The sequence below is a fragment of the Euprymna scolopes genome, chromosome 25 (genome assembly GCF_053919585.1).
Source record: "Euprymna scolopes isolate OS-2025 chromosome 25, ASM5391958v1, whole genome shotgun sequence".
In the NCBI taxonomy this organism is placed as follows: domain Eukaryota; kingdom Metazoa; phylum Mollusca; class Cephalopoda; order Sepiida; family Sepiolidae; genus Euprymna; species Euprymna scolopes.
Window position 1 is genome coordinate 34,984,981 of NC_136506.1, and position 25,065 is coordinate 35,010,045.

The window sequence follows — 25,065 nt, forward strand, 5'->3', positions numbered from 1 at the left end:
AATAAAAACACAAAAAAAATATCTAGTTAGAGAGAAAAGTAACTTATCTTGCCTTTGATAACATTTACTTGTTATATATTTGTTTTTTTTGATAACTTTTTCGAGGTCTCTGACAACGAATCTGGGGTTTGTATTACTATACACACAGATTCGAAAAAGTTGTCAAAAACCAAATATATAACAAATAAATGTTATCAAAGGCAAGATAAGTTACTTTTCTACCTAACTAAATGTTTTTAGTATTTTTATTGATTGTAACATGTTTATTCAGCTCAAAAAACATACAGTGTTTACAGATGTATTGGAAAATTTAAAATGGCGCCTGAATCTCCCTTTGACACGGTAAGTTTGGGAAAATGAGTTAAAAATAAGAAAAATATGCAAAATACTGTTAAAAACCCACCGAATATATGTCGGCTTATGTCACGGTAATATATATTGAGCGAGTTTTTAACCGCATTTTGTCTAGTTTTTTATTTATAACTTCATTTCCCAAACTTACCGTGTCAAAGAGAGATTCGGGCGCCATTTTAAATTTTCCAATACATCGGTAAACACTGTATGTTTTTCGAGCTGAATAAACATGTTACAATCAATAAAAACATTAAAAACATATCCAGTTTGGTAGAAAAGTAACTTATCTTGCCTTAGATAACATTTATTTGTTATATAATTGTTTTTTGACAACTTTTTCGAATCTATGTGTACAGTAATACAAACCCGGAGTTTCTTTAACTTCTACTCAATGAATTATTTGTAAATTGAACAAGTTGTAACAATTTAAGGACTGCAAATTTTTTTTTTTTTTTTTTTTTTTTGAGAGGGACACCATACCAGTGTGTATATAACTAAATAAGTTAACATGTATTTAACTAAAAGACATTTTTACAAAAGTGCTCCATACATATGTAGAGCTATTATGAGTGAAATTATAAAAACTTCAGAAAAACCTAATGTGAATTAATCAACATTTTGACGATGGTAAGCCTCTCGTTAGGACTTAGAATATTTAATTATCATAGAATATTTAATTATTTTATGATTAGATAATATACCATATTTAAATATTCTATGACAATTAAATAATTTATGATACTTAAATAATTCATGATAATTAAATAATTTATAGTAATTTATATATATTTTTTTAATTAATGTATTTTTAAATCTTCCTTCATTTACCTATTTTAAGTCATTATTGTACTTCTGATGAGGCGATTAACATCGTTGAAACGTAGATTAATCTACATAGGAGTTTTCCGATGTTTACATAATTTCACACACATTAATTTAAAAGATTATATTAATAAACTTTGAATGAAGATCTTGCAAACCGAAATAGAAAATAATGCTGCAACATCATCGCAGAAGTTACAGTAAAAACAGTATTTTTAAGGGGAGCATCCTCCTAAATTGCCACATTGTAAATGCTATTCTAAATACAATTTTTGTATGACCACTATAAAAAAATCTAATAAACAAAAACGAGTTGCATCAGTTCTGAATTCCAATAGAAATAAAATAAAAAAGCATACATATATCTATAAAAACGAACGTGTCTGTGGATCTGTGTGTGTCCATTTCCCTATGCACTAACTCTGTCAATTTTTAGTCTACAGACTCGAAATTTGATATACAGGATACTGAGATTTGGGAAAATCTATGTGATCGATTTTCGGCCAGAAATGTGGCTGTTAAGGGGTCGAAGTTCAACGATTTGACCTTTAAGAACTCTACCAAACTCCTCCGTCAATTTTGGGTCTAAACACTTGAAATTTTAGATATAGGTTACTTGGACATGGATCTAACTTAATAACTTGATTTGAGCCCAAAACTATAAATCTTAAGGGGTCATAATAGGGGTCAAAGTTTTTAAAAATTTGACCTCTGCGGTCTCTACCAAATTACTCAGACAATTTCTAGTCTAAACATTTGAAATTTTATATAAAGGGTATTCAGAGATAGGGCAAGCTTTTTTAATCGGTCGAAAATTTGAGCTACAAATATACACATCTTTGTATGTATGTTTGCATGTCTGTCTAAAACTTTAGACAGAAGCGACGGATTTTCACAAGATCAGTATCGTTTTGAAGCTCAATCCTTCAGACGATAAATACCGAAAAATTGGCTAAAAACATTAATTTCTTCACCCTCAACTGGGCACTTTTCTCCAGGAAGGGGTCGCTTTTTTTGCTGATATTTTCGGAAGTCATCCCCTCTTTTCGATTGTCTAGCCTTAATTTAAACCTACGTCATTTCCGGTTTGGTGGTGGTCGTAACAGTAAAGACGTCACGTTTTTTTCACATTCTTTTCCTCCTTCGCAGTACGGGTTCGAGCCTGCCTTCCTACTACCACTTTTTTTTTTTTTTTTTGCTCAACACACACCTCCAAAGACTCGGGCAACGCTGGGCACTCATGCTAGTAAGAACTAAAATTATTTCTATCCAAAGAATAAAACAAATCTGTTAAATATTTAGTGTCAAGCCATTGGGAGCATTTTCTTACACAATACAAGAAACAAACATCTTCTATTCAGTCAAGTAACTTTTCATCACAATAACATACATAAGGAAAAAAAACCCAACACAAAATTAGCCCAATCTCATAATTTATTTCGCCACGATGCGGGCCTTCTCGGATCAGGTCTGTAGCTGACTTCTAAGTCAACTACAGACCTGACTAGTTAACCTTGTTTGAGGAAACCTGCACTGGGTCGAAATATTGTTTTTCTTTTCACCCTTTATATTATATATATATATATATATATATATATATATATATATATATATATATATATATATGTATTTATATAAAATGAGTTAAGAAATTCCAACGAAAGAAAGATGTATATTTAAATAAGGGGGTAGTCACCAACAATGTGTATTTTTTAACATTTTATTATTCCGTGTCTTGGTTTTTCATTGAGAATTGTTTAGATCATTGTAATAATGTTTTTAAATCATTGAAATCGTTTTTAACGCGTTTCAGACGTTCTGCGAAGCGTCATCTTCAGAAACTATTTTCAAATATATATATATATATAACTACTCAACGTAAAAGCTCAATTACTGTTAACATTTACCAACAAAGCATATATCAAACAATGGTATTTAAAATTTTAATGATCAAGTCTTTATTTATATTTTTACTTAATGTAACTCTTGACAATTGCTTCACACAGAAACTAACAACCAGGAATCAACACACAATTCTTAAAATAGTTGATTAGCTGCATCAGAGAAAGACCCTGGAAATTGTTTATTCCCGGTTGCTCGTTCTGCATTTAAATGATTGTGAAGAGTTACATGAAATGTTTATTTGAAATTCGGCAAGCATAAATAAGTATAAAAGCTTTGGTCATCAAAATTCAAAATACAATTGTTTGTTTACATCCGTAGCAAACGAAGCCTGACAAATGCAGAGTTTTTTGCAGTTGAAATATTTTGGACTCAAATCTATCGTTGTTAGAAACAGTTTTTATATAGAGCACTGCCAAGGGATGCGGAGTAGCCTGAGCGAATATTATGATCATTGCTAAGGAAAATAGAATAAGAGGGCATAGAAAAAAATGTACATATATTTTTTCTACGCCCTTGAGTATTAAGTAATTCTTAGTAACAAAGATGGCGGCGAAGAATCAAATGCAGGTTTGTGACAGAGACGACGGCGAACTGATTGAATCCAAAATTCGACATTTTTATAGTAACTTTTGAAGCTTCTGATTAGTTGGTTATTATCTGTGGTTATAAAAACGATCGTAGAAATCCTCGACGTCATATCTCCCCATCATGTGTCAAAAACATGTTACCATATATATATATATATATATATATATATTTGAAAATTTAGAAAAACATTGCAACATAAAAGCTAAATTACTGTCAAATGATATAAAACTCAGCATTGGTGAGCATAATTGAATGTCTACTTAGTAATCGACGTTTCCATGTTGAGATGGATGGCAAAAAGAGTAGATGCAAAACAATGGCCTCCCACAAGGTTCAGTTTTGGCTGCAACCCTATTCAATATCTTCACTAACGACCAACCACAATACGCAAATATACAAAGATATATATATATGCAGATGACCTATGCATCGCCACCCAGACAAATAGTTTTGATATCATAGAAGACTCTCTGATGCCCTAGCCACTCTCTCTAGGTACAAAAAAAGTGTGACTTAAATACAAACCCAAATAAGACTCAGGTTTGCGCCTTTCATCTTAATAATCACCAAGCAAATCGGAGACTAAGAGTCATGTGGAATGACAACATGCTTACACATGAACCTTTCCCAGTCTACCTGGGGGTAACTCTGGACAGAACACTCTCTTTTAGAAAACATTACCAAATTGAAAGGCAAGCTGTCATCACGAAACAACCTTCTCAGTAAGCTTGCCACCAGCAATTGGGGTGCCGACCCCAAACCACTGAGGCAAACAGCTCTCGCACTGTGCCATTCCACAGCGGAGTATTGTGCCCCAGTATGGGCAAGATCATGCCATGCCCATAAAATTGATGTAGAGCTGAACAAGGCATACCGGACCATAACTGGTGCCCTAAGACCAACTCCCTTGCCAGCTCTATACTGCCTAACTGGTATTCCACCACCACCACATATCAGGCGAGAAGTCATCACCAGAATGGAACGGTACAAACAGCTTAACGACCACAGGCACTCATTGTTTGGCCACCAATCAGTGAGACAAAGACTAAAATCTTGCAGTAGCTTCATCAATATAGAGGAAATCGATCCCAGGCAAGCTGCCTCCTATAGGATGGAACGATGGCGAGACTATAACAGCAGGAATAAAAATGAATCCCTACCAGACCCAAAAGAAACACTCCCCCAGGGTTCAAACCCTGGTAGAAAAAACTGGGTGACTCTAAATAGAGCCAGAGCCAAAGAAGGCAAAACAAAAGACAATCTCCACAAGTGTGGCCTAGACACCTCACCTTTATGTCCATGTGGAGAGGTACAAACGATGCACCACCTTACGGAAAACTACCGATTGGGTCCTCATTGCTCAAACCAAGACCTTAAGGAGGCAAACAGCACCGCCATGCGATGGGTTAATTTCTATTGCCATAAGATATGATGATGACTGTCAACAAAGCATATATCAAACAACGGTATTTGAAATTTTAATGATCAAGTCTTTCTTTATATTTTTAATCAATGTAACTCTTGACAATTATTTCACACAGAAACTAACAACCAGGAATCAACACACAATTCCTCAAATAGTTGATTAGCTGCACCAGAGAAAGATGCTGGAAATTATGTTTATTCCTGTTTTTTTTTTTTTTTTCTGTTGAAATATACTGGATTCAAAACTATTGTTGTACAAACTTTTGTTATGTAGAACCCTGCCAAGGGATGCCGAGTAGCCTGAGCGAATATTATTATGATCGTTGCTAAGGAAAATAGAATAAGAGGGCATAGAAAAAAATGTGCATACACTTTTTTTAAACCATGACGGATGGAAAAGTGCACTGCCGGGAGATGCAGAGTAGCCTGGATGATTATAATTAGATCGTTGTCGATGTTTAGAAAATATGTATTGAGGCGAATTAGGTATTTTTACAAATAACAAGTGAAGCATGCATGGTCCCCCGTGAGTGCACAGTGAGCGAAGCATGAAAAAAATGACTAAGTTCAGCATTTGGAGAATAACATTTTTGAAAATATGTATCGAGACGAATTCAGTATTGGGATGATTTAGTGATGGCACCAGGTGATCTTAATGCTACGTGTATTAATGATGTAATCGAATAGATTTTGAGACACAGAGTTTAGTTAGAAGTTAGAGTCAGAGAGGAGAGTTAGACAAGAGCACGGAGGATATCGTCTATGCGTTTGAAAGCTGAGAGAAACGCAAACTTAGCATAATGTGGGCATCAAAAGAAATTGTCGCAAACTACGAAACGAAAATAAAGTGTATATATATATATATATATATATATATATATATATATATACACACACCCTATTGTTGGTTTCCTTTGATGGAAGATGAACTTGAATAATGAGAAAAGACAACACAACGGAGAGAGGTATGTTGTTTGCTTGTCCGCTACACAAACTGATGTTAATGAACTGTTTTATTGTAGGTCTTGCACACCCACACACACCTCGCACAACACAAACGCCTCCCACACACGTAATGACAAGGATAGACGCTTTTGTTGATACACACATCTAAGGACTCAATAACAAACATAGAATATATAGAAGTTTGCAACACTTTTAAACCTTCTATATTATTACCTTCTGGTGTTTTTTTTTTTTTTAATAAATGTAAATATTTAAATTCGTACAAGTTCACCTTGTTTGAGGAGACCGGCACTGGGTGGAAATAATTTTTTTTTTCTTTTTACCTTTATATATATATATATATATATATATATATATATATATATATATATAGTTGAAAAATTTAGAAAAACAGCTCAACATAAAAGCTAAATTACTGTCAACAACAAAGCATATATCAAACAACAGTATTTGAAATTTTAATGATCAAGTCTTTCTTTATATTTTTAATCAATGTAACTCTTGACAATTATTTCACACAGAAACTAACAACCAGGAATCAACACACAATTCCTCAAATAGTTGATTAGCTGCACAAGAGAAAGATGCTGGAAATTATGTTTATTCCTGGTTATTTCAGTTGAAATATTCTGGGATCAAAAGTTGTAACTAACTGATTTTTATATAATTTTGTTTGTCTATACTTCACAATAACTCTTGGGTGTGCCCCTGGGGCTCTTTTAGGGCTAATAAAACCACTCCATTTTTGAGACTATTTTACCACATTTGTCCCAAATTTTCTGTGTATGTCTATTTAGCACTTTTGCATGGTGCTGAACTGAAATTTATATATTTTAAGGCCTTGTGGACTTTCGGAGTTAAATGGGGGAGGAGTGCAAATGACGGACTTAGCCATTTCTTTTTTTTTTTTTTGTGCAAACTGTCGTTATGTAGAGCACTGCCAGGGAATACCGATTAGCCTGAATGATTACATCCTCCTCTCATGATCCAAGTTCATCTTCCATCGAAGAGAAACCAACAACATTAGGTTCCATGTTTAAAAAGAATGTGTCCTCTATAGTATCAGACCTAACGAAGTAGTTAATTGTAGGCATAGACCGATTCATACCCTTCAAAATATTCCAGCAAAAACCTAACAACCAACCGTGATTCTCTCCAAAATGTGCTGCTGCCATGGCGCAGAAATCACTTTTTCAATTGCTTCCAACATAATAGATATACTGAGACTAAATCCGTTTTAAAGACTGCTAGCAACCACTGTAAAAGAGTAATAAAGAAGGCGAGAGAGTTGTATGCTCAGTTTGTTAACTCCAAAGTAGCTGAGCAACAGCTTGGTTCCCACTAGTTTTGGCAAATAGCAAACAGGGTCCTGAACTGAAGCGTGTGCTCTATCCCAACCATTATCAAAGGACCTGATTTAATCTCGTCAGCATCAGACAAAGCTAAACTCTTTGCCAAGAACTTTGCAGCTAATTTTACGCTAGGCTATCAAGGCTGCCAACTCTCCATATTTCCTCCTGTATCTGAAAACATGCTATGCGACATATAAATGTTTCTACATGATGTTTCCAAGCTAATAAAAAAACCTTAATTCCAGTAAAGCAACTCGTCCTAACGACATTTCAAGTATAGTGCTGAAAAAACAGCAACCAGAACTAGCTCCCATACTTAGAAAGCTTTTTAAGCGTTGTTTTAAGGAGAATTATTTCCCACCACCCTGGAAAACCCCATAAGTATGCCTCGTATTTAAGAATTCAGGTGATCGCTCATCTCCCTCTCAGTACAGACCAATAAGTCTCCTGTGCGCCATGAGTAAGTTGCTGGAAGCTGTTAAATAAAGTAGTCAACCACCTCAGCAAAGATGACCTTAGTGACAGGCAATATGGTTTTCGTTCTGCTAGATCTACAGCAGATGTGCTAACAGTAATGTCTCACAGGATTAACGAAGCTTTAGATGGAGGCTTCCTTTCTAGGGTAATTGCTCTTGACATACTAAAGGCCTTGGATAGAGTATGCCATATCGATCTATTCCACAAGATCTTCAGCTCCGGTATAGCTGGAAATGTCTTTTCAATTATGAAATCATTTCTCTCTGATAGGTTCATAAGAATAGTGGTTGATGGGCAGAAATAAGAAGCTCACAGTATTAATGCTGGAGTCGCTCAGAGGTTCAGGCTGGGTCCAACTCTCTTCCTTGTCTATATCAATGATCTCCCAAATCACATCCTAAGATCATTTGTAGACATTTATGCTGATGACATTACCATCTATGGCAACACTTCAAAGGCCATAAACGACCAAGTTCTCTCTGACTCTCTCTCCTCTGATCTTGAGCATGTGGTACAATGGAGAAAGAGGTGGCTGGTTAATTTTAATGCATCTAAAAACAAGCTTCTATCTTTACATCATCAATGCTCTGATCCCCGTCTGGCATCAATTGAAATGAATGGCTCTCGTCTTGGAGAGGCTCCATGTTTTGACAAACTTCTGGGTCTGACCTTTAGTCCCGATCTAAAATGGAATACATACATCAAATCTGTTGCTAAGGTCGCTGGAAAAATGGTGAGATCATTCTACCGCTCCAGTAGATATCTCACTGCTGATGCAATTCTCTACCTGTATAAGAGCCAAGTACGTCCAAGGATGGAGTACTGTTGCCACATTACAACTAGATGGGTGACCAATTTAGGCGCTGTGTATAGAGGGATGTGAACACCTCCCTGCAAGAGTTGCAAAAAAAAAAAAAAAAAAAAAAAAAAAACCATTATCTCCCCTAAAGGGGATATACATGCGACTGAGGATCACTTGTGAATTTCATACTCCCATGAAACTTCCTCCTTTGGAGAAAGCCGGTTGAACTTGCCTTAAGGTTAGTGCAGCAGTTTCATTTTATTTTAATGAGATGGGGTTAATTCAGACTTCCAAAATCCCCCAAATGTTAGAATTTGAGATAGAGCAATGTTTACTTTGTGTATGGGTGGGGGGTGGGGGTCCGTTAGCTTTATTTTATTTTATTTTTACTGGAAATATTTTATCTAACAATATTTTTTTATTACTTTTTTTTTTTCTTTTCTTTTTTTAGCATAAATGACATTTAAATGAACTGTTGGCCTATATATACACCATAAAATGAACTGTTGGCCTATATATACACCATAAAATGAATTGCTGGCCTATATATACACCATAAAATGAATTGCTGGCCTATGGTAGTTATCTATGTACAAACAGGCATGGACATTAGAAAAATTCTTTAGCAGTGTCATAAATAACTTGTTGTAAATAAAGCTTTTTAAAAACAAAGTGACTGCCCCTCCCACCCCGCATTGTCCCAGATTTGTTTTTTGTTGTTTTTTTATCGCCTAAATACTTAGAATTTTTTTTTAACTTAAAAATTTTTAATACTTATAAATATACCAGATTTGGAACAGGACATTTTTCCATCACCCTTGTGTCCTCTTATGAAGATTAAATTTAGAGAGAAAGTATTAAACTATATATATATAGTGAACGTGTGTGTGTTTGTGCACATTTTCCTATGCAATAACTGTCAATTTTCAGTCTACAGGCTCGAAATTTAATATACAGGGTACTGAGAATTGGGAAAATCTATATAATCCGTTTTCGCACAGAAATTTGCCTGTTAAGGGGTCAAAGTTCAACGATTTGACCTGTGAAAACTCTACCTAACTCTTCCACCAATTTCGAGTATAAACAACTGAAATTTGAGATATAGGTTCCTTGGACATGGATCTAACTTAATAACTTGATTTGAGCCCAAAACAATAAATGTCAAGGGGTCATGATAGAGGTCAAAATTTAAAAAAAAATTGACCTCTGTGTTCTCTACGAAATTACTCAGACAATTTCTGGTCTAAACATTTGAAATTTTACATAAAGGGTATTCAGAGATAGGGCAAGCTTTTTAATCAGTTTGCGTGGAAGATTTGAGCTAACAATATATAAATGTATGTATGTATGTTTGCATGTCTGCCTAAAACCTTTAACAGGGGCGACGGATTTTCACAAGATCAGTATCGTTTTGAAGCTCGACCCTTCAGACAAAAAATACAGAGAAATTGGCTAAAAACATTCATTTCTTCACTCTCAACTGGGCACTTTTCTACAGGAAGGGGTCGCTTTTTTCACTGATATTTTTGAAAGTCATCCCCTCTTTTCGATTGTCTAGCCTTAATTTAAACCTACATCACTTCCGGTTTGGTGGTGGTCGTAACAGCAAAGACGTCACGTTTTTTCCCTGTTCTTTTCCTCCTTCATGGTATGGATTCAGGCCTGCCTTCCTACTACAACTTTTCTTTTTGCTCAACATACACCTCCAAACACCCGGGAAACGCCGTGTTGATATGCTAATATATAAGTTAAAATGTGTGTGTATATACATTTCGCTACCAAATAACTGTCAATTTTCAGTCTACAGACTCAATATTTGACATACGGGAGATTGAGATTTGGGAAAATCTATGTGATTGGTTTTCGGCCAGAAATGTGGCTGTTAAGGGGTCAAAGTTCAACGATTTGACCTTTAAGAACTCTACCAAACTCCTCCACCAATTTTGGGTCAAAACAATTGAAATTTTAGATATATGTTCCTTGGACATAGATCGAACTTTAGAATTTGATTTGAGCCAAAAGCAAATGTTATGGGGGTCATAATTGAGGTCAGAGTTTAAAAATAAGTGACCTTGCGGTCTCTATCAAATTACTCAGCCAATTTTTGGTCTAAACATTTACAATTTTACAGAGAGTGTATTCAGACATAGGGCAAGCTTTTTAATTGTTTTTTTTTTCTGAAAATTTAACTTCCACGGGGTCAAAGTTCAAAAGATTTTACCTTTGCGGTCACTAGCAAAACTATTAACACAATTTTGGGTCTAAACATTTGAAATTTTACATGCAGCAAGCTTTTTAATCAGCTGTTGGGCGAAAATTTGACTGCCAAGAGGTCAAAGTTTACAGAGTTGACCTTTGCAGACTCTACTAATCTCCTCCGCGAATTCTGCGTCGAAACACTTAAAATTTTAAATGTAGATTACTTAGACATGTGTCAAACATTTTAATTTGATTTGAGCCCAAAACAATAAATGTTAAGGGGTCAAAGGTTTAAAAAATTCGATCTCTGCGCTCTCTACCAACTTTTGTCTATGGTAGTTAAAGAAGCCTATTATATAGAAAGGTATTACCGTACATATTCATACTTTTTAATATATATATATATATATATATATATATATATATATATATATATATATATATGCACATAAAGTTATGAGCAGTACATAGGGCCTGAGCAAAGCTGGGCTGAACTGCTAGTATATATACACACACACACACACACATGGTTGACTTTATATAAATATAGGTAAATAGCTAAGAGACAGTAGTCCAAAATCAGCAAACAGATTAATAGAGAGACGATGCTCATTATGTAACGAATGCAGGTTGGGAGAACTGGCTATATAGTGTCATTTCCCAGTTTAGAAGGATCGTATAACACGGAGATTCTTAATTTTACAAATGAAAAATTTAACACAGATGTAGACACTAATAACAGAACCATAGTGACACTAATAACACAGTGTTCAAGCTGGTTGCATAAAAATGCTTTTTTTTTTAAATATTTTTTACAAAGTAGTCACCACTTATCAAGGCTCGAAGGTTAATCAAGGATAAGGGTTAATGAGTGTACAGTAATCATTGGGCTAACAGCATAGTAATCATTAGTAGTTGGATTTTGGTATAATTTGATTATTTAAGGGGACTGTTTAGCAAGAACTTGTTTATACTGGAATTGAATATAACCATATTGTAGTCAGCTGGAAAGCAAGCAGGGTTCCACAGGTGGGCAGTTCTAGGAAAGAAGCTTTGTTCATGGAATCCACGTTTAGGTTTAGGCACAGATAGAGAGTGGGGAAATTGTTGATAGTGGTTGTAGCTAGATGAGTGTTTTTTTTTGTGATAGTTTAGCAAAAGGAGGTGTAGATTGGAGCTCAGATGAAGACTTGCCATGAGAATAATAATAAAGCAGAGACAGGCTAGCGACTTCTTTTTTGTGGGAAAGAGGTAGCAGAGAAGAGAAAAATGCATCACCTATCGGATTTCGAAACCTGTTTTGAACACTTAAGACAGGACAGGATCCTAAGAGGAGCACCTGCTCAGACGTGGCAAGAGTACTCCATATTAGGACGTACTTGTTTCTTATATAGGTAGAGGATTGCATTGGCAGTAAGATATCTACTGAAACGGTAGAATGATCCAACCATTTACGTTTTTTTTTTTCACGTTCTTTTCCTCCTTCGCGGTACGGGTTCGAGCCTGCCTATTACCACTTTTTTTTTTTTTTTTTTGCTCAACACACCTCCAAACACCCGGGGAACACCCAGGGAACACCCAGGTTAGTCTATAATATAAATCTCACCTGTCTATTTAAATGTATGTATGTCTGCTTAAACTTTTAACAGAGGTGACAGATTTTCATGAGATCAGTATTGTTTTGAAGCTCGACCCTTCGCACGACAAATATTAAGAATTGGCCAAAAACATAAATTCCTTCACTCTCAACTGGGCACTTTTCTTTAAGAAGGGGTCGCTTTTTTCGCAGATATTTTGGAAAGTCATCCTCTCTTTGATTGACTAGCTTTAATTTAAACCTTCGCCACTTCCGGTTTGGCGATAAATGCAATGGCAAAGACGTCACTTCTTTTTTTCCCCATTCTTTTCCTCCTTTGCGGTACAGGTTTGAGCCTGTCTACTACCATCTTTTATTTATTTGCTCAACACACACCTTGAAACACCTAGGCAACGCTGGGCACCCAGGCTAGTTTAATATAAATCTCATAGCAAATCACAAAAAGAGGGTGGAAAATGGTACTTGGGTTTATTTTCAGCAACCTATTATTTTATTAATTAATAATCGCATTCCATGAGTGATCTTTCTGACAAAGGAGAAAGAATTGCAACTTTCTAGGTCAACTGTTATTTTGAGTGCATTGTATGCAGAGATTTTAATATCCTTTGATAGTAACAGTTAATTTAACTATCTCAAACACTCACAGCATAATGCTTATTCATGAGGTTAAAAAATTGTTTTTTTTTTAATCCATAGAGGTAACTTGTTCTCCTCCCATCAGCCATGACCGGGTAAAACTATTAATTATATTATCCTTAGTTATTAACAGTTGTAGTTCGGACTGAACTTTCAACCTCCAGAAGAGTCTCCCTTAAAACTGGTTGTTTCTATTTGTCTTCCCCAAGAGGGCAGAGTTAGACAAAAATCTGATTTTAATATGGAGAGAATCCAGTTATCCCCCCCCCCAAAAAAAAGGCGCCCTGGACTGAAACAAAAATTTAAAATTGGCTCAGTTTAGAAGGATTTTTCATTCACAGAGAGAGAACAGATTAGTCTAAGTGCAACATCAGGATTGGTACTGCACTTGAGCTCGAGACAACTGGACATAAACTTTCTGTACCACAGCTTGTGTAAGTTCAATATTTATCTTTCTCATAGTTGGATGATGCAACACAAGGGTCAGAAATAGGGATTTGAAAAACCAGCATCCTAGAGAAAGAGCATTCTGGCCTACAAAAAATGCCTGGGCAGCCTCATCTGCATTAGAGTCGCCTGAGGGAATTACCAATAAACTAACCCCCTTTTCAAAAGAAGGCAAATCCTTGGAGGGTAGACCCCCTAGAACTGCACAGTCAATAGTGAACAAGCCATCTCAACAATAAGCTAGACTCGATTTCCACCAAAAGGGACAGTCTGGATGAGAACAAAAATCAAAATTGCCTCAGTCTAGAAAGTTTTCCATTTCACTGAAAGAGGACAGAATAGAGCAAGTGCAGTATCAGAACAGATACTACACTTTGTTCTTAGCCGAAACCTGATGGTTAATCAAAACACCTTAAGCCGTTATGCTGCAGATCCACAGTTGACAGGATGAGAACAATCTACCCTGCGGCTTGAGACAATTCAGCTGCAAGTGTGTGAATGTGTATGGTGACATATTTTCTTATTCCCAAGTGAAGACCCGTTTCTATATTGCAGAGTATAAACACCTTTTGTAAACTAACTATTAAAACATGTTAATGTATTCAAGTCATTAAAGACTGACAGAAAACAAAAGAAAATGACTATTGTTTTTTTGTTGTTTCTATGTCAAATCTTAACCGGTGAAAAAGTCAGAGATAAGATAAGTCTAAAGATAAACTTGATGAAACCAAATGACATTGAACAAGTCAAACTTTTTTTTTTTCCTCAACTATAAAATAAATGTAAAGATTAAAAGAACCTATATCTTATTTATTTTATTTATTTTTACATAGGAGTCACCACTTATCCAGGCCCAGAGGCCACTCGAGGATAAGGGTCAAAGAGAGTACGGTAGTCAATGGGACAATATCATAGTAATCGTTAGTAGTGTAAATTTGGTAAATTGGATTACTTAAGGGGAACAGCTCATCAAGAACTTGTTTACATTGGACTTGAAGACGACCATAGTGGAATCAGCTTGAAAGCAGGCAAACGAAAGACAGTTCCACATGCCTGCAATTCTAAGAAAGAAACTTTGTTCATGGAATCTAGGTTTAGGTTTAGGCACAGATAAAGAGTGGGCAAAATTATTGAGAGTGTTTCAGCTAGACGAGTGTTTCTCGTGAAAGTTTGGCGAGGGGGGGGCATAGATTGGAGCTCAGACGAGTACTTGCCATGAAAATAACGATAAAGCAGAGACAGGCTCGCAATGTCTCTTCTGTGGGAAAAAGGTTGCAGGGAAGAGAAAAGGACATTCCCCATTAGGCTAAAAAGTCCATTTTGAACTCTGTTAAGGCAGGATAAGATCTTTCTAGCAGCTCCTGCTATACTCTATCCTTGGACGTACCTGGCTCTTATATAGGTAGAGAATTGCATCACCAGTGAGATATCAACCAGATCGATAGAAGAATCCTATTATTTTTCCAGCGACTTTGGAAACGGATTTGATGTACGTGTTCTGCAGGTTCTTTAATTAGTCCATGTGTTACGATTAGAAAAATGCCAAATATAATTTATGAAAGCCAAACTGATTCTAAAAAACCAAATTCACAAAATTTAGCGTTAAAAACGCCAATCTGGCAATCCTGGCCAAAAATATGACAATAACTTTCCTTTGATTTAGTCTTGTTTTCGAATATCATAATAATATATGATTAGCAGGACCTGTGGAAATTCCACAGGGGACTCATATGTAATATATCAATGTTGGCATTCTGTAGATGTTCAGCATAAATGGAGACATTCTGATTTTATCATAGCTCTTTTATTAAAACTGCAGAAGTATTTATCTAAGCTAGCAGGGATGCCCAGCGTAGCCCAGTCATAAAATACGCTTAAATATGATATCACAACTTTATAATATATATAAATTGATAGAACATGAATTCTATAATAATATATATGAAATCTGCAAGAATTAAAATATCATATTTAAGCGTATTTTACGACCTGGCTATGCCGGGCATCCCTGCTAGCTTAGATAAATACTTTTGCAGTTTTAACAAAATAGCTACAATAATATCAGAGCATCTCCATTTACACTGACTATCTACAGAATCCAATATAAATACATTACATATGAATGAGTACCCTATGAAATTTCCACAGGTCCTGCTAGTATTGTCATTCTTTTATTTAGTAAAATGTGTCCAGTGTTTCCTACGAACCACATTGTCATAGACTCCAAACACAACTCCTTTCATACTACACACAATGCTTCAAGCAAACTACAATATCATTTTCATTATTTTAATTGTTTTAATTAAATGTAATTTATAATTAACTGAACAAGTCATCCATCATTTTCTTAGCTATGTATTTCTTTCACTCTCTCCCAGTGATTCAACAACTAATATTTATTAATGGCTTTGTGAACATTTAGAGAAAAAAGTGACTCTTTAAAAGTTGTCATTTAATTTGCATATATGTATACACCACAAACAAATATGTAAATTAGATAGCAAAGTAATAAATCTCTTTACATCTATACAATAATTAATAATAATATAGAAATAAGGAGACTTCCCCAAATAATATAAACTTATTTAGATTACCTCTCCCCTGCACAAAAAAAAATCTATTCTTTTTCTAAACTAGCAGGGAAACCCGACGTTGCTCAGGATTGAATATGGATCAATGAATGTTCCCCACTTCCAATATTGTTATTAAAATCGGTGAAATCGCTCATTCGTCAAATCAAATCAATTATCTGCTCTAGTCAGGAACCCACCAAGTTGAACAGGGAGAAAGTTTCACATACTTCCTTTTAATGAGTCTACAGTTTATTATATTCTACATCGCACTTCAGAGAACCTACTGTTGATTTTATGAAATTATTATTTTTTTTATATAATGGCTTGAAATTTTAAATGCAAAAGTCCAGTGCAACGATTCAATTATGCTCTAAGCAGAAACATTTATTTTGAATGTGCCCCTGTCTTATCAAAGAACCAACCGTTGATTTTATACACTGTGCCCTTCTGCTTGTGTGGTGAGAACACTTTTATACAACCTAACATCACATTTGCGTTTGAGAAGATTTAACTTTGGTCAAAATCGGACTGTTCCTTTAATAAGATTTTCTTTTTTGATTATCGATTTTCGATACTTATCAGAGGGAGGGAGCATTCCGATACAAAACCTATCTAAGAACACTCCCAGGCACATAAGGTACAAGTGTGTTGAATTTTAAAAAAAAAAAAAAAAATTAGCCCAGTCGTTTTGGAGTCCATAGGGAACAAACACACACAAAAATATATTTATATAAAAGTAGAGATAGAAATGAGAGTTAATCACTTTCTTTCGTTAAGAATATTTCTGTACATATTTTAATCACACAAAAATGTATCTTAGTTTTGGGATTGAGTTTAAAGCAGAAATCCTGTTTTTATCATTCTAATTAACTGTCTAATGCAACCATACATACGAGGAGGATCGCTTTCATTTGCCTCAAGATTGGAAATATTCTCAAATTTTCATCATTACGGAATTTGCATGCATTTTTACCAGAATCATTTTTAAAGAAGCATCACTCAAGGATTTTGCTTTCATTTCGATACGATCATAACTACGATGAGGATCTCCATTGTTTTCATCAAAATTGAAAATGTTTCCACATTTTCCCCAGCTATGCACAAATGACTCCACTGCTTTGTGGATGCTTTGGGAAAGGTAAAAGTTAAGGAAATAAATCCTGACAAAAAATATGGTCTCGAGTCCCGATAAGTGGATGGTGAAGCACTGCAACACTTTTCCAGCAACTCCTACAGCTGACTGACTGTATTGGGTTGCCCTTCCATCTGACTTTGTCTGCAGCATCGATAGAGGGACCTTGATAATTGGGCAAACCTAGGTCTTTTTATAGCCCACTCAGGCCTGCATCTGGAGAGACAATACCAGCTTCGACTGTATAGACATAGCAGACGCTGCAGTGCACCAATACAGGTGCAGAACACTATTGTTTCACAAGACAAAAGATTGCCATCATCAGCAGCAGCCATGTATCCCTGTATCTAAGTATTCCTCTCAACTTCTCTCACTATGTTGAGTCAACCATTCTCTGATATTGATTAATATCTTTAAGTGAATTTAGAGAAAGGGTGGCTCTTTTTCACAGCATTAGTTCTTATCAAATTTACATATGTGGGTCTGTACATACCACAAACCCATATATAAATTAGATGGCAAAAATTAAGTCACTTTACTTTTATATATTAATACTTCTATATAATAAGGATATAATACAAGTTTAATAATAATAATAATAAAGAAAAAGACTGGGAAGGATTACTGAGAAAATACAACGCATAACAATAATGAAAATGGCTGAAATATTAAGGAAAACCCTGGAATGTGGAAACTAATAGACGTGAGCCCGACATACAGAAACTAATAAAAATGTAAAAAACACAAAGAAAGGCCACATGCAATCATGAGAACTGAAACTACATAATTGTAAGTTGCCCTCCCCTTCTCCAAAAAATTCGGCATAAACTGGCTTCACACCAAATAATCGAGGAGGGTCAAGGAGAATAGAAAGACCAAGGAGAGAAAGCACTAACCAGACCATCACTGGATGAGTGCGAAGAGAACTCAGACTTTGAGGAGACTTATTGCCACCCAAATTAGAGTGAAGACCAATGGTCTCTACCAATGAAAAATTAATGGTAAACGGTTATTGTGATAACACAAACTAATTTGCAAAGATTATCGAAAGAGGTGATGAGCATTGGAAAGCTGAGGAAACTTGTCACTCAGACTCAAGGGAACGCCACAGGTTGTTTTTAAAGAGAATTCTTTGATAATAGCCTTTGTGAAAACTTTTAGTGAGTAACAATAATAATAACAATAAATAATAAAATAAATAACAAAAATAAAAAAAATAATAAAAATTAATAAAAAATAAAAAAAATAATAATGTAGAAGTAAAAAGACATTTTAGTATTGCAAGAAGAATGTCTGAAAACATGTCACAGTTCATGCATTTTTTAATGAAATCAAGGTAAATTATTATGAGTGCTCAACGTACATCTATTTCATATCTAAAAAGTATGTTTTTGGTTAATAGATAAAAATAGATTTTGAAGAAAATATTAGAAAGAAAAATAATTTGGTTATTGTGTATATTATCTGCTCGGTTTGACTTCCGGTTTCGACTGTCCATTTGGATGGATAATTAGACATGGTCAAGCAGAGAAGGAAGCTATTGTTAACATTGGGTCATGGTGGCGGTGGGGGGCGGTCTTTCACGTTATCCGAAAGGAAGATAATCATTCATCAGAAGGGATCATATCTTGTTTGCCACTGTCGTCCTGTTTGTGGATTAGAAACTGGAAGTCAGAGTGATTTTGGCTGTAACTTTTAATTTTGTTGAAAAAGCTTAATTTCCAGAAATCTAGCAAAAAGGTTATAGTCAACTAACATATTTGCTAATTTTTTGCAGAGCGCTACTAGCACACATTCTAGGAGTTGGCCCCGAGAATCAACCCTTTGTAAGCCATTGCTGTTAAGTAATCAAATTTTGCCTATTCTCGGTTTTTTCCCAACCCTCTTATAATATTGTTCATCATTCAATTGACAATGGCTAATTCTTGAGCCTTTGGTTACCCATTATTTGATGATATATACTTAGTTATATTTGGAGGAAAAAAAAATTTAAAATAAGAGCGTAATATTTATATTTTTATTTTCAGAAGTTTAGATCAGATAAGCCATCGATACCGTCGGTTTCAAACCTGATAGTAGGGAACCGTTTTAGGTTCCAATATCCAGCTCTTTTCAGCCGATCTATCTGAAAGGAGAGATCGGTTAAAGAGAGCTTGATATTGGGATCTAAAACGGTTCCCTATTATCAGGTTTGAAACCGACGGTATCGATGGCTTATCTTAACAGCTGAAAATTAAATCTTATATATATATATATATATATATATATATATATATATATATATATATATAACAAAAGTACCCGTCATTGACTGGGTTCAAGAACAGCCTACAGAAAATGGACTCTGATTTATGAAAGTATGATAGGTTATGAAAAGGAAGGGTTGTAAATTTGGGTTGAATTTGGGGGTATCAAAACCAAAGCAAAATATGATGAAAGTAAAAATAAAATAGATAAACCCCATAATTTACTATACCATACCTGTTCACACTGAAACACTTGTCACAATATTCTGTGGATCTTTATTAAAAAAACCTTGTTAAACTTTGTGACATATTTCCATTCTATGGAGGTCAGGTGCGAACGAACACCCCATAATTTTATTATACCATATTTCTTCAAATTGAAACATAATTATCAAAGTATACTTACGCAGATAGATATGAAAAGTCTTTATTAAAGTTTGTGCCTATTTCCATTCTATGGAGGCCAGGTACGAACGCAGACCCCACAATTTTATTATACCATCCCTATTTAAGTTAAAACATGCTTATCAAAGTATTCTTATGTACATCTATATCAAAAACACTTGTTAACGTTTTTTTTTTTTTAATTTTAAAATTTTTTATTTCCATACTTTGTGGACCAGGCGCGAACGCAGACCCCACAATTTTAATGAACCACCGTTCTGCCAGATCAAACATACCCATTCCTGTGTCTCGATACATCTTCTATCATTATATGTAATCAGTTTTTTTTTTTTTAAATAGTCAACCATATAGGAGCCTATTCGTGACCAGACACACACACAGACATTCAGCTTATATATATATATATATATATATATATATATATATATATATATCCTTTCAGATAGATCGGCTAAACAAAAGCTAAGTGACCGACTCTAGTCGAAGGCGATCCAAAGGCTTCCTTTTCATTAGTGGCTATACCGTTTCTATCGTTCCTCCACTAGCCCTTGATCTTTCCCTTATAATCTTACGAGGTTAAAAAGTGGGCATCAAGTACAGCGTTGTTTTTTTTTTTTTTTTTTTTTTTTTTTTTTAGTTATTGGCATGACTTGACTGAAGATTGACCCCCGGTTTCCTGGCCCATTAGAGAACACTTATACCAATTTGTCCGAGATTATATATCATGTAGTATACTAATTCGTAACTGAGAAGGAACGGCGGAGTGTGTCGATTACATGAACAATGTAAGTTGTCCAAAATGGTGTTTTTATAAGTTTTTTTAAGGTAAACATCTAAAAAGGTACGTGACTTAATATACAGCAATAACATAATTTTGTAGACTTGTTGGTCGCAATACTGAAACAATATTGTAACGGATACTTTTTGAAAAGTAATAAATAACTGAGTAAACTTGATATTTGGAACTTGGAGAATTATTATATTACACTATATATGCTCTGAATCCCAATAAAAGGGCATTCATTGAGCTTGCACTTTTCCAAATTTATAAAATTTACATAAAAAAAATATTTTTCATTATACAAAAATTTATTTATGAGAAAGATTTTTAATAGATTACGATTAGTATATACAAACCAAGTACGTTTTAAGGAAGTCTATCTAGATATATATAACACCTGAGGAATGCCAGACTAAACTGATCGAATTATGAATATAACAACAACCAAGATAGTAAACAAAAACAGGTAAACATTATATATATATATATATATATATATATATATATATATATATATATAGTTTAATCTTGAATAAATTATACCAGTTAATTTCTACAGTCGATTTTTGTTTACAATTTCTCTTATGTGTCAACACACACCCACATTTGATTATCGTACGAGCGATTTCACCAATAGAAGAAGAAAAAAAGTAAATCAATAATTATAATTCACACATATATATATATATACACGAATAGAAAGTTTCTAAGAAGGTGCATAAAAAATAATAACCAGACGTTACCTCGAAAGGAAGCTGCTTCTCCCCGTTTTTCCCCGCGTGAGACATTTGCTGAGTTTTAACGCGTTCCTTACTCATAAGTTTCACTCTGTGCGCCTTCACTAAACCCACCGGCTGGTTGGCCTTGTAATCCACGGGTCGATTACTCTCTTCTGATAAAGCAACAAGAAGATATCCCGAAGGATTCAAGCGCTTTATCGAAGCCAATTGGATAAGTAGATCCATCATGGCCATGCTGAAAATATAGCATAATAATCACATATAAGTAATAAAAAAACACAAAAAAAAAGTAAATACATACCTTTGAAAAAGAGTCTTTAGTTTTGGATTTCTTTTTCCAGAAAGCCATTTGTAAAATAATCCACCTGGAACTATATATACATTGTTCATTGAACTGTTTTCTTTTTTTTTTTTTTTTAAAGTAATTCTAGGGGAAGTGAGAACAGCATTCCTTTATTCCGGGTGGGGTTCTCTACAGGAGGAGACGAGTGGGTGGGCAGGGCCCAGGGGTAAGTCTAATAATGCGTAGACATTCCGACACGTTTTATTCGTCTAAAAGCTACATTCGCCCGACGTTGCCCGTGTGGAGAGACATTGCCGGTCGAAAGGATTTTTAAGAAACAATTTAAAGTACATCCATTTTTACAATTTTTGGTTTAAAAGAAAACTTTTAAAAAGTAACATTTGTAATATAAGTAAAAAAAAAAAAAATAAAAACAACAAAAACTGTTAGCGCAGTTGGTGTTCTTAAAAACTACTTCTTGACACTGTTTCTTGCCGTTTTTGTAAAACGGCAAATGGCAAGGGCGGGCATGCAGATGGGGGTGGGGTGATAGGGATGCCCAAGCACGTGCCCCTTTTACTCCTGTTTTCAAAGTGCCCTTTTCAGAGGAATGTATTATAGGTATGTGCCCCACCGAGACACGTTCGTTACTATATTTTTGCAGTCTTTATTTTTTTTTTTTTTATACCTTGAACACCTGCCCTGCAAAAAGTTCTCTGCGTGTCACTGGCAAATGGCTTTAATAAACCGAAACGAATTAATTTTGTCTTTAATTATTTCAAATCTTAAAAATACTTTTTTTTATGATTTATACATTTTCACTGAAATGTTCTTTGCTAATGTTTTTTTTTTTATTTTATAAAAAAAGAAATCGTTTCTTTACGTTCGAATATATTTGTTACATGATGAACCTAACCGATAATTGTCCCTAGTTACCCCAGATGGAATACAAAGTAAAATTCCAAAGGCGTTTCTATATTCCTTGAAAAAATAATAAATATTTAAAATTAACTCATCTCAACACTTTACTGCAGTTTCACGCTAAATCTGATCCTCATGTATGCACACACACACAGTGCTAGTACAAAATATGTTTATGGCAAGTAAGCTACAGTCATGCTTGTATCACATTCCAACTAAGCAACCAAGCAAACTCATTTTATTCTACCAGCGAGATCTACTTGTGTATTAAGCATTGCTGAAATAAACACTTAAATATTGTATATGTGTGTGTGTGTGTGCGCATGTATAGTTGAGTGCGTTTGTGTGGATATGTGTATATATGCGGGTGTGTGTGCGTGTATATATGCGGGTGTGTGTGCGTGTAATTAAATTTATGAATGGAAATCCTTCTTTCCGAATTGTTAAGCCGCTACATTAATATGCACTCAAGGAATTTTACCAAGGTGTGTACATATGTCCACCTATTTTCACGTAACTTAAAAAATATAATTTCGAGATAAATTAAAATCCAAAAATTGACAAGAATCCTATTTTCTGAAGATAATCAACGGCCGGCGAAATAGTATCCGGGTGTACATTGCATATAGGTCCTTTGTTTATATATAATATCTTTCTACGTCAGATAAGACACACATTCCAAGTTGTATCAAAATGTAAGTAGCATTTTTTTCTTCTTATCCACTACCGGCCACAGGTATTTATGTTGGTTGGAGTAGATTGGCCACCCGACACACATAAGTGATCTCGACTGAGGTTGTCAATTTATTCATTATACATACACACGCACACAACAACACTCACGCACCGTCTTAAGCATCAACGTCATAATATATATATATATATAAGAAATACAGAAATAAAAAAGCTGGTCACATGACATAAGGGGAGCAACGACGTTAAATGCCTAGGAAGGAAAAAAAGGAAAATAAAATAATGTCGTCCACCGCAAGTTATTCAAGTCAGAGAAGCAAGGTATACAATAACAAGCCGAGCACGTGTTTATAGACAACACAAAGGACACCCCCTCCTCCGCTGCCGCCCTCTTCTTAAGGTGTAAATAGCCGAAAAAGCTTTTGAATAAAAAACACATGGGATTCTGTTTTTGAATGCAGCATGTTACAGTTAAGCTTACAAGAAAACTGTCTAAAATGCCCCCCCCCAAATACCAGAAATAACAATAGAACCAAAATCAATTAAGTTAAAATCAAAATTGTACAATTTTCTAAGAGTAATGCCTGACCGACATTGTGCAGGTCGAAGAGTAACAATTTCCAAATTCAAAAGTTACAGTTAAGTGAGATTTTCCCCCTATCTTATCAACCGATATAACTTAACAAACAAGAGCTCTCTCTATATATATTTTTACAAAGGAGTCACCACTTATCAAGGCCCGGAAACCCTTCGAGGATAAGGGTTAATGTGTGTACAATGGTCATGGGGAACATGTAGTATTCATTAGTAGTGGAAATTTGGTGAATTAGATTACATAAGGGGATGACTCATCAAGAATTTGTTCACATTGGACTTGAAGACAGTCATATTGTAGTCAGTTTGACAGCAGGAAAACGGAACAGAGTTCCTCAGTCGTGCAGTTCTTAGAAAGAAGCTTTGTTCATGGAATCTACGTTTAGGTTTAGACACAGATAAAGAGTGGGGGGAAATCATTGATAGTGGTTTCAACTAGACAAGTGTTTTTTGTGAAAGTCAGGCCGGGGGGGGGGCCATAGATTGGAGCTCAGACGAACACTTGCCATGAAAATGCTAAAGCAGGGACAGGTTCGCAATGTCTCTTCTGTGAGAAAGAGGTTGCAGGGAAAAGAAAAGAGCATCCCCCACTAGGCTACAAAGTCTATTTTTAACTCTGTGAAGGCAGGATAAGCTTCTTCTAGCAGCTCCTGCCCAAATGTGGCAACAATACTCCATCCTTGAACGTACTTAGCTTTTATATAGGTAGAGGGTTGCATCATCAGTGAGATATCTACTGGACAGGTAGAACGATCCCACCATTTTTCAAGCAGCCTTAGCAACGGATTTCGTGTACATGTTCCATCTCAGATCAAGAGTAAAGGTCAGACCTAGAAGCTTGTCAAAGCGTGTAGCCTCCCCAGGATGAGAGCCATTCATTTCAATTGATGCTAGACGGGGATCAGAGCACTGATGATGGAAAGATGGAAACTTGATTTTAGATGCATTAAAATTAACCAGCCACGTCTTTCCCCAATGTACCACATGATCAAGATCAAAGGAGAGAGAATCAGAGAGAACTTGGTCGTTTACGGCCTTTGAAGTGTTGATATAGATAGTACTGTCATCAGCATAAAGGTCTACAAATGGTTTTAAGATGTGATTTGGGAGATCATTGATGTAGATGA

The 25,065-nt window shown here is 35.0% G+C and overlaps 1 protein-coding gene across 10 annotated transcripts in view; it reads right to left on the reverse strand.

Moving 5' to 3' along the window:
* The window catches only part of LOC145247326 (uncharacterized), a 489,868-nt gene that overhangs the window by 212,690 nt on the left and 252,113 nt on the right, over positions 1 to 25,065 (reverse strand). For 9 of the 10 annotated variants that reach the window (XM_080108978.1, XM_080108981.1, XM_080108973.1 and 6 more), the window contains one exon: positions 21,451 to 21,682. In XM_080108978.1, coding sequence (XP_079965104.1) covers positions 21,451 to 21,682 — 232 coding nt within the window. Of the gene's footprint in view, positions 1 to 21,450; positions 21,683 to 21,748; positions 24,220 to 25,065 lie in introns of those variants that run through there. The other variant, XM_080108982.1, reaches the window with a different exon arrangement.